This window comes from Rattus norvegicus, chromosome 13 (assembly GCF_036323735.1).
Source record: "Rattus norvegicus strain BN/NHsdMcwi chromosome 13, GRCr8, whole genome shotgun sequence".
Classification (NCBI taxonomy): domain Eukaryota; kingdom Metazoa; phylum Chordata; class Mammalia; order Rodentia; family Muridae; genus Rattus; species Rattus norvegicus.
The window spans coordinates 58,495,293-58,506,409 of record NC_086031.1 but is presented as its reverse complement, the minus strand read 5'-3'; the positions used below and the strand labels follow the sequence as shown (position 1 = coordinate 58,506,409).

Here is an 11,117-nt window from a genome sequence, read left to right as displayed (position 1 = left end):
TGGCATGTCAACAGACCGAATAACAATCAAATCAACAAACGAATGAAAACAGTCAAAATACTGGCTCAGAGGAACAGCAGGGAGAAGTATGAGGTTAAGCCAAAAAGAAAATAAAAGAGAGAGAGCCCTTAGGTTGTTTCAGATCCTTAATCAATTGACTATTGTGAACAGGTTGCTGTCCATAGTCCCCATGGCTCCATAATAATGGTAGTCTGTCTGTTCATTTGTACTCAGATTTTTTTAAAGGGGATTTTCCTTTAGGCTGCACACTGACAAAAGCTTGAAAAAAATTAATTATTCAGAGGAGAAGTTTTGACTACAGCAGTTGAAAATTCTCCAGAGCTGCTGCTCCCAGCCATCTGGACATGTCAGATGTTCTGATAAGTTTAGATAAAACCTCTTTTATCAGCAAGGCATGGCAATGCCACAGCACTAGTTTCCATATTCAAAAAACCTCTCTTTGCATAGATATGTGTCTGTAAAACTAGAATTTCATAGCACAGGGACCCGGAGTGCCATAGAAGGTAATTATAGAGACAGTGGCGTGTTTTTATGCCAGGAAAAATAAAATACTTGGTGTCTCGTGCAATTTCAGAGCCTGATTTCAAAAGGATCATAACAAGGAGTAAATAAAATGCAGCTTGGTAGACTGCTCCTCGGGATATATTTGTGAGTATGAGATTCAGTAAAATAATTCGTAAATAGAAGAATGTTTTCTTGATAAATAATTCCTAATGGGTACTGACTTCAGTAGCTGAGCTGTAGCAGTTCATGTAAGGTGGTTTTTGTTTTTCTGTTCCAAGAAATAAACAAAATTGTAAATACATATTTCTTTCTTGACTTAGATTTTCTGTACCTCAAAACAAGGATTGCTTTCTATAAAAATTAAATAAGCCAGCAGTAGATGTACTGCATTTTAGAATATGTTCTTTTCATGTGGTTTTTATGTGCATGACAGAGATATAAAAATCAGAAAATTTAGTATTCAAATCACTGATCGCTAAACTATTGCTTCTATCAGTTTATTAGCTCGATTAATTCTCGTGTTGTTGCTTTTTTTCTTTTGGATAAGGTCTGTAAGAAGCCCTGTTAAACATGGTTTATAGAGTATCTTCCTTCCTTGTGCTGTGCCTAAGGACAGCTTCACAAAATTACTGTTCCTTTAAGGGCAGGAATTCTTGTACTATTGTCAAAAAGAGTTTGTCAAAAGGTAAAGCCGTCCAGGTTTCTTTAAACTGTATTTGACCAGCTCAAATGAAAGAGAATGGGGTGAGATGTTCTGTTTGGTTGTTTGTTTGATGAACAGAAAAAAAAATTATTGATTACCTGTTAGGACTAAAATGGATACATTTTAAATTTATTTATCTTTATTTTGTTTTAAGACTTAATTTAAAGCCAGGAGGATATATAAATCTATTTACACCATAGTATATCCAGGACTCATACTACTAGCATTATATTTATTAGCAGTCTATTGATGAGATGTGCTCCTTTAAAAAAATAGTTATTCAAAGAAAATATGAAGAACGATATTTACCCTAAATGTAAAGAATTGTAAAAGTGGGGTTGAAGATTAACTCAGTAGTAGAGCACTTGCCTAGCAAGCAGAAGGCCCTGGGTTCAGTCCTAGGCTCTAAAAAAAATACAAAAGAGTTGTAAAAATATCATTAATTTTACCAACAGAGTATAGAAAAAGGTCAGCAAATTAATATATAATTAAAGTAATCACAAGACAATTAAATGCAAACCAATGAAGAGACAGAGTTCACTTCATGTATTTTAAAATTATGAAATAATGTAAAAGTTATAGGTTGAAAACAAAGGCAAAGTACTTGTAGAAACCCTTGTAAAATATTATATTTTCACACTAATCTTTCTACTTCCACTTATGTTTGGCATTACTTTATTCTTAGGTAAATGGTATGTTTCTACATCACTGCACCAACATGAGAAAAACAGGATCAAAGCTGATTTGAACCCTGGTGAGTTTATCCACAATACAAATCAGTCTCACATCACATCAATTTAGGTCATCCTAAACTGGGATCTCTCTCTCTCTCTCTCTCTCTCTCTCTCTCTCTCTCTCTCTCTCTCTCTCTCTCTCTCCCAAAATAGAATTCAAGTTGTGGGGAGAATTTGAGGTTACCTTTTATTTTTTTATTTGTGCTCTAATGTAAAAAATGTAATTTAACTAAAGATGTGCTTAGCTGGATTTATCCAATAAAACAAATTTAAGTTTACAAATGGAGTACTTTAAATGCTTATTACATTTCCTTTAAAAATTAGAATTTACCATTTTTTAAATACTGACCAAAGTTCCTCTATTGTAAATTTGAGAACACTTGACCCTGCCATTTCGTATTTTGGTAGAGACTAAAGGTAAAGATATATGATTTAATGACGAAAGATTGTCAGATGTGAAGTGAGCACAATTTCTTTTTATTTTTATGTTAAAAGTATTTAGAAACTACTTCCTTTAGCAAGTCTTTGTCCACAGATTGTGAGTTGTGTGTTCTTCATTTGGTCAAATGAAATTCCAAAGTTTTTCTTCTCACTTTCTTCTCACTTTAGAGGTCCCAGAATTTTAACATTACCCTCTATCTGCTTCCTAGCTTCCAAAACAAAGTATTTTGTTATTTTTCCTTCTTTCTTTACTCTGTTTCTTCCCCTTCATATTTAAGTATTTTATGTTCTTTATCTCTCATTTTACCAATGTTTTGCTTGGAAGAGTGTGAACCCAATTGGTCAATCTGACCGTTTTATTTAAAATTCAGTATTTGTAACTTGCTTCTTTACTTCGATCCAGAGAATATGGTGAGATATAAAAGTGTTATTCTCCATCCCAGCAAAGTTATGGTGCATGGTCATGAATCCAGTAACAAATAATATGAAGGCACACAGGCATGTGGGTAGGCATTTAGTTCTAGAAATCTTTTTTTTTATTGGATTTTTTATTTGCATTTCAAATGTTATCCTCTTTCCCAGTTCCCCTTCCATAAACCCCATATCCCATCCCCTACCCCTTCTTCTATGAGGGTGTTCTCCAACTCATCCACCCACCCCTTCCTGCCTCCCTGCCCTGACATTCCCTTACACTGGGGGGTCGAACCTTGGCAGGACCAAGGGTTTCTCCTCTCATTGGTGCCCAACAAGGCCATCCTTTGCTACATATACAGCTAGAAATCTTAATGTGCAAAAAAAACGACCAAAGGTTCCTAGAGGACTGGAAACAGACTTGCAATGCCAGGACTATATCCATCAAGTCCTAGCTTGATGAAAGTCTGAGAATATCATAGAACACAATTCTTCTGTGGTCTATGTTTTCTATGCTTAATATGTCTAAGTATTTTCTGAAATTTAATCATTGGCAATTTTACAACATTGTATTCTATTTATATTTTGTAATCTAAAAATCTTTGTGACTTGGAACACATAAATAGTATGAAAGCAATTGCTACAAATTTTTATTGAATAATATATGAAATTACTTAGAATAGTAACTGATAAGTTAGAACTTTAAATAACATGTAATATGTATATCCCTTCAAGTGTTGCCCAAGTAATGAATAGCTTGTGCCACAGAACATTGTTCTGTATCAATCATCTAACTGAGCAGAGGGTACTGTTGATCTAGACAGAGCTTTGCTAGGATTAGGAAAATTAGAACCACGTATGGGGTCTTGTAGCTTCTTGGGGTCCTGTAGCTTGGCAAGGGTGCCCATGTGGATCTAACTCTCTTGTTTCCCTTTGAACTGTGCATCTACATAGAAGAGACAACCTGCACAGTTAGCTTCAAGAGCACAAACTTAGGGAATTGTTATCTCTCACCATGCCACTCTAAACCATTCACTTAACCATCCACCATTCCACTTAAACCTCTGGCCTTGCAAATCCTATCTTCCGGCTTCTGTCCTTCATATGACACATTACTAGAAGATTCTAAATACCTGGAGCTGACTCATCCAACTCCATCTTTGAACTAATTTCTAAAACAGTAAAAATGAGATAGCAGTAAAAAAATAATTAATTAATTAGATAGATAGATAGATAGATAGATAGATAGATAGATAGATAGATAGATAAATGGGAAAAGAAACAGTATTTGCAGAGAGTATATTCACATGTAGAAGAATGAGCAATATTAATAAGGAAAAGTAGTCATCTGAGTTGAAATTTAAAAAGGAAGAAGGAATATAGTCTGATAGTATGCATACCTCCTTCCTACAAACGGGCTTGGGAAATACTTCCTGGGTGACAGAGTACAAGAAGCTAAAGGTCAGATAATCCGGAACAGAAACTTTTCACATGCATCTATTTTTCTAATCTTCATTGTTCCACTTCAGAGAAAAGGAAATAGATAATCTGAGAGGTAAATTAATACACCCAAGGTCACACAGCTAAGAAAAGCCTCAATTCAAGCATGTATTATTCTAGTTTCAGAAGCCTGAGCTATCTGAATATACCGCTCCCAGGAGCTCTGGGAAACCCCTAAAAGCAAGTACACTCGCAAAGTACCTCCACCGTGCATCTGACCTCAGTGACTGTTGTGCACTGACTGCTGTGGTTTTGTCTGATTCCATTATACCTACTAAGAATATTATAATGTATAATATATATATATTAGAATTACAGAGATGATAAAACTATGAAAATATGTACACATGGCTTTAGTAGATGGAGTGAAAAGACAATGAAACAAAATCAATTGTTGAAGAAGAAATATTGAGCCCTCGTAGGCGACAAGGATGAGTAGTTGCAGTAACAGTGAGGATGTGAGTCAAGAATAAGCAAGAGATGTTCGGTATGGAAACTTAGCTTCACCAATAGAGTTCAGGGCCCAATTATGTACAGCATCATTATAAATAGCCAGCCAATGCCCTGCTTCTCTTAGCCTTAGTTATTTCATTATTATCATCTTTAATCTCAGACTTTTTTTTAACAAAAAGACTTCTATTTTCATTGCTTTGATATCTTAACACTTTGGTGAACTACTATTAACCACAGTTTAAAATGCCACTATTCTTTCCTGCACTTACAGTCATCTAAAACCTAGTTGCGTACACAGATAGCCGCATAATAAACTTTCATGTCTACATATGTTTCTGTATTTGCAATCAATTAACCTCCCTCCCTCCCATTTGTTCCCTCACGTATATCTATTTGGCTGCACAATGTTTATTCTATTACTTTTCCCACTTCTCTCATGTTTTCTATTCCTGGATATCTTTTAGCAAGTTCACACTGTCACACTAACAAATTCACTGCCACACACTACAAACACACAAGCTAGAATACTCAAGAGAGAGATTCCTGCCTCTCTATCCCTGCTGTATCCTTCTTCAATAGTTTTTACAAAAGACGGGATGTTATTACTTTCTCCACCTTGTTGCTGCCCACTCTGATCCATGTTGTTCATGAATGACATTCTAACAGAACGAGCAGCATCTTCCTTCCTTTCTTCAACTAACCATTGCCTCCTAGTCGTTACCTAATCAAGGCCTCCTCTATTCTCCATCTCAGCATATCCCATTGGCCCCTGCTTAGAACGTACCTTACTGGGATGGCTTCACCGACTATTCTCAGCTCTGACTCAGTTCTCCTCCTACTATTGATACAGCCCATACAAGAGAATCCCAATTTTTTTATCTTGCCCATAATAACAGGAAGAGGAGAAAAGTGGTCTCTGTAGATCACTCACTGACACCGAGAGCTCTGGACACTTTGAATGAGTCAATAAAGTCACAGAAGCTCACTATTGATCCTCAGTGATTTACTTCATCAAACTACCTATGTATAGTCAGTAAACTATTTCCAGATTTTATATAAAACATGTATTAAATTATCTCTAACATGTTTTAGCTGTTTTTCTCAAAGTTCCAAGTTTTAAAAAGCCTACATGGCTATATATATACTCAGCCTAGACTGAGTCAACTCTGTCAGAATTTCAAAGTTACAATGTCCAAAAATGCCCAAATTTATGTAACAATTACTCTTCTCAGAATTCATTCTTAAGGAGTTTCTATTTGGCTGTTTATGCTATTTAATTTGACTAATTACAAAGAGGCAAGTTTTCCTCATATACTTAGGAGCACTCTAAAAATAAGAATTATCCCAAAAAGGAAACTTTAGAAGTTGGTAAGTTCACTGTCAGTGGCTTCTAATTAAAATACAGTTCTCAGAGCTCTATATTTAAAAAAAAACCTGTTATTAATGAGTAAGTGGGTAAGAGGAATTCCAAAGTCGCTGAGAAATCTAATCACTTATATTCTTATGGAATATGTATGAAGTGAGTCATCCCCCCTATTCTTTCTTCATGACCCCTAGTGACGGCTAGTAACTTTAAGAATTCATGGGTTTTGTGATTTATGACTTTATATGTTCTTTGAAAATTGACTCTCCCAAGTAGCCATTTTATATGACTAAATTATATACCTATATACTTTTTTTTTTTTTAGAAAAAATGAGCAGGCATATCTGTTGGATTTGTAAGCTATGCAGACATGAATCTAAGAGACTCCCTTCAAAGTAAGTAGCTCTCATATGTTATAGCCATTTAAAATAAGAATTCTTAGTCACATGATAAATAAGTACATATCTACTTGATTTCGCTCTAAATATATTTTGTTGAGAAAGTAAAATTTTCATTTACACATGAGAAACTCCACCAGAGAAACAATCATGTTTCACAATAAAATTTATTTCCATAATTCATGGTGCACACCTGAAAACTTGCTAACTTTAATGTTTTAGAGATATGTGATAAACATTCTTTACAATATAGTCTTGTGTTTATATTAAAGTTTTTTTAATCTAACATATTCTCATAATTAAAGCCCTCGCAAGAAGTGACAGACGCCTTTATTCCTTCCTGTGGTTTATGAGAATGGAAGCCTCTCAGTCTTCTCAGGATGCAGGCAAAGTTGTGATTTGTTTGTTTCCTTGCTTTTTACACTGTCAGTTCATACAGGACAGGCCATCTCCAGCCTTGTGATCTTCCTGTCTAAGCCTCCTGATCTGGGATACATTTTATTGTAAAGATCCAGCCTCCCCTGCTCCCATGATCTGGTAGATTAAAATGTAAAGGGTGAGTAGAAGGATAACCAACAGTTGGGTTTATCACAAAAAAATGCACAGAGTGTAGATTAACCTAGTTAGATTAACCATACATGCCTAACTGAAGGCCTCAGTTCTGAACACATCCTTGTAAATCAGAACTTTTGACCAGTCTGACCTCCCATTAAGTAAGAACGATTTCAAAAGGTCACAAACTATGACTTGGTTAATAAAAGTAGATATACTGGTGGGTGATAAATCCCAATGGCCAAAATTCTAGTGACCAGTTGAAGTTTTGTTAACCATGCGTGTATACCCATGAAGAAAGATATAACCAAATGACTGAAAATAACTTTCTTCTATCGATTATCCCTGGGGCCTGTCACAATCAGAACTTGGCTTTCTTCTTCTCTGCCTTGTAGATCCTCAGTGGAAAGGATGAGTAGAGGAAAAGAGAATTTATATTTATAAGGCTGCTTAAGGTCATTTGATAGGACATTTTACGTTCATAATAACTGTCGGATATAGAGATGATACAAATCTAAGGTGTGGAGATGTATTAAATCCTACACCAGGATTGTGTCCCCCAACCGTCAGACTCTAAGCATCAATGGCAAGAGTTTCCTAAAGCCTCCGTGTCTGCTTTTTGCTGCCTCCCCTGCCCAGAAAAAGGGAAAGATGCAAAACTGTAGAACTCAGATCAGGAGACTCAGGCTGATCTGGCAGCAAAGGTGGTTGAAATAAACCTTTAAATAATTCTGACGAGATCATCTCCATCCTGGGCCAGCGCCAATCTGTGAGACAGGAACTAAGCAAGGACAAAATGAAGTTCAATTTCTCCAGCCATGGTCTACATCGCTAAGTCTCATAAATCTTACAGGCAAAGACATTCTCTTCACAATTTCCCAGCACAGGGATATTTTGTGCCATCACTGGAGATTTTAGTCTTTCCTCTACAAGGAAATTTGTGAGATAGAAAAGTATGCAAGTAACCCGCCTCCCACTTCCCATCTCAATAAATTGAAAGTGTTTTTTTTTTTTAGCTTATTTCTCTGAAGTGCTAGAGAGCGAAAAAGACAATGAGTCAGAAATAATTTCACGCAAATGTTTTTGATAGCACTCAGCACAGTGCACTTTTCAGCCTAGAAACTGATATGAAAGTCTCCATGGAGCTGCCAGGACCATCAGAGTTGTTACAGGATGAATATCGTTCCATGTTCAGGATTACTTAACTTCTTTAAGCTTTTGTTATGTTCATAACGAGTCAATACTGATGCTTACTCTTGAAGAATTAACATTCAGACTGATTCGACCATGTAGCAAGGAGTAGGCCTGGCTCTCATCTTCAGTTTCCTTATAGCAGTGCAAAAGGTGGGAAGACACAGGTGAAACAGGAGCTGGATGCTGATAAATATATTAGCAACCTTGATATAGAGAAGTAAAGTTACCCAGGTGTAATGAAGCAAGATCACTTGCCAGTCACTTCATGAAGCTCATCAACAGAAACCGAAATGAAGCATTCAAGCCACCACCTCCAAGTGTGGCTTTGTTCATTCCGTTAGGTCGAATGTAACTTGACATAAAGTTAAAACCTTCAGAATTCAATACATAAGTACATACATATCAAATAAGAAACTGCAAGCATAATAGACAAGACAGTACATGAAAATGTGCACATAAGCTTTGTAGATGAACTCTGCATTCATTAGGTAAGTGGGTGCACGTGTGAAAAACATGAGACAATCCTTAGGAGAAAATGTGGGAGTCTGTGCCTGGAACTTTCGAAGTGTGTGCCTGCTATCAGTTTCCAGTCGGTTTCTGTTACCCTACAAAATTACCAGAGCTACACTGCCATATACGCTTGACTGCACATAGCTTTAATGGTGGAAAATAAGAAATAATCAGAATTGTTTAGACTGACTACATAATCTCTAAAAGGCTCCTTGTAGAATATTAGAGTCATCAAGATGTTCTAAGTATGACTAATTTATAATTATAATTTAAAGAGTAAGATCAAGGTAATCACATATAAAATGAGTACAAGACGGTCATAGACATGGAAAGTAGGTATGAAAAATATAATTTCTTGTTAAAACCATATATATATATATATATATATATATATATATATATATATATATATATATAACAAAAGCTAAATCTACCACAATTCTAATAGAAAATAGGAAAGGAGATTATACAACTATCTTTAATATTTATTTTATAATCTCAAGCATATACGTCATATTTTTCACAGTTCAAAATTTAGTGGAAAATAAGACATAGAAGGTCAAAGGGTAATAAGCAATGTAAATTATATTCTTCTATTATTCTCAATATAGCATAGATTTATTTAGTTTAGCAAACTTTGATAGTAATTTAGCCCAATCAGTGCTCTTGTTTCTTTTCAAAGCCTTACTTTGGATGAAGTTTTAAAATGGGCCCAATCTTTGGAAAGTCTGATGGCTACAAAATGTGAGTATGATGTACATGTCATCTTTTAATGAGTGGCCTGTTTCACATTCATAGCGCTGGGGGAGGGGTACCAGATGACAAGTGTGGCTCCGCTTATGGCCTCCTAACTAGTAACTGACACAGTTAAAAAAGGAAAACCTGAAAATAGTCTGTCATGCCAACCACTGTTATTTTCTTTGGTGTTAATTAAAACAAGATTAGTCACTGTGGGTCTCTATTCTTCACAAGTATATGCATAAAGCCCATTGGGAGAATTCTGAAATAGTAACACATACTGAAATATACTGCCTTCCCATGGCTTGCTAAAGTTAGTGCTTAGAAACTATTTAAAAAGTTGCTGTTCTAAGTGCTGTCAAAAGTAAGAACCAATTCAAGCCTCATTCTAAAACTCAGTGGAGCCCTTTGGTCTTTAATTATAGTGGTTCTGGGTATAATGGAGCAAACATCAGAATTCAAGTGATACAAATGAAAAGTCATAGCTATGTAGGCAAAAGCGTATCTTGAGAAGCTCAGTGCAGTTAATGTAAAAGATGAGGGGCACTCAAGGAAACTATTATTTGGAACAAAAAACTGGTAGATGACAGAAAATGATAACAAGAGAACAACTTAAAAAAAGTAGAGTGTACTCAAAATTCTACTGAACTTAATTTCTTTCCAATAGTGTTATCCCTATCAAATGTCTGCTAATTTTTATGTATGAACATATCTCTTTATTAGGGACTTGCCTGTGTGAGGCTCTCTGGGAATAATGAATTGTTCAGATCTCCTGACTATGAACAGGAGATAACGGTAGTACTATGGTATTTCGATTAGTGGGTACACACAGGGTTATTCTAGACAGTACATTCTGTCACTCTTGGGGACTTCTGTGTTCCTAGGACACTATCTACTCTCACAGCCTCAAGAACATTCTTTAATACAACATCTGTTATTTCTGACTCACAGGGCAATGGTGGGAGGTTTGAAATTTTGACTGTTGGCTTTTTCAATTAGAATTCCTTGGTCCGTCTAGCTCTGACTCTGGGGCTCCTTCACTCATGTTGAACATCTCCAGATCTGTGCACCACCTAATCACCTTTCTTGAACTGTAAGCCATTGCATTGAAAATGTGCATGTCATAGTTTCTTTCTTTCATTCATATAAAAGGAAATTTGAACTATGCCTTTTACCTATCAAGCATGATTCATAGTTCTCTGATGTAACTTGCCAGCATGAATTAAATTTTAGATCCTTGCACTAAAATTTTGCCCACTTAAATGGAAGAACAGAAACTTGCCTGCTAAGTCAACTGTATTGATTCTTCGCCAAAGAGTTTTAATATCAGCGCTAGCCCATTTCACAGCATTGCTAGGTTAATCTCACTTTCAAAGTTACAGACATCTCTTCTTTAGAGTGAGAATAACGTCATCTCTCTATTCAATATTATTGTACAGGTTGAACATAAAAAGACATACTTTGGTGCAGGGTACAGCTTGAGCACAATAATTGCCATTTGCTCTTATTGGTTACAATGTGCACCTCTCTGAGTAGAGTCCTTTTTTTCCTCTTTTTCCTGCCAAAAGTCCAAACTCTTAGTTTTCAGGATCCAT

The 11,117-nt window shown here is 35.8% G+C and overlaps 1 protein-coding gene across 1 annotated transcript in view; it reads left to right on the top strand.

Annotated features, from left to right (window-relative positions):
* Positions 1-487: 487 nt before the first annotated feature.
* Positions 488-11,117, top strand: part of Rgs13 (regulator of G-protein signaling 13) — a 33,319-nt gene continuing 22,689 nt past the window's right edge. Inside the window, exons 1-4 of the mRNA NM_001427229.1 lie at positions 488-669; positions 1,914-1,982; positions 6,456-6,525; positions 9,467-9,528. Coding sequence (NP_001414158.1) covers positions 6,461-6,525; positions 9,467-9,528 — 127 coding nt within the window. The 5' untranslated portion in view covers positions 488-669; positions 1,914-1,982; positions 6,456-6,460. The remainder of the gene's footprint in view (positions 670-1,913; positions 1,983-6,455; positions 6,526-9,466; positions 9,529-11,117) is intronic.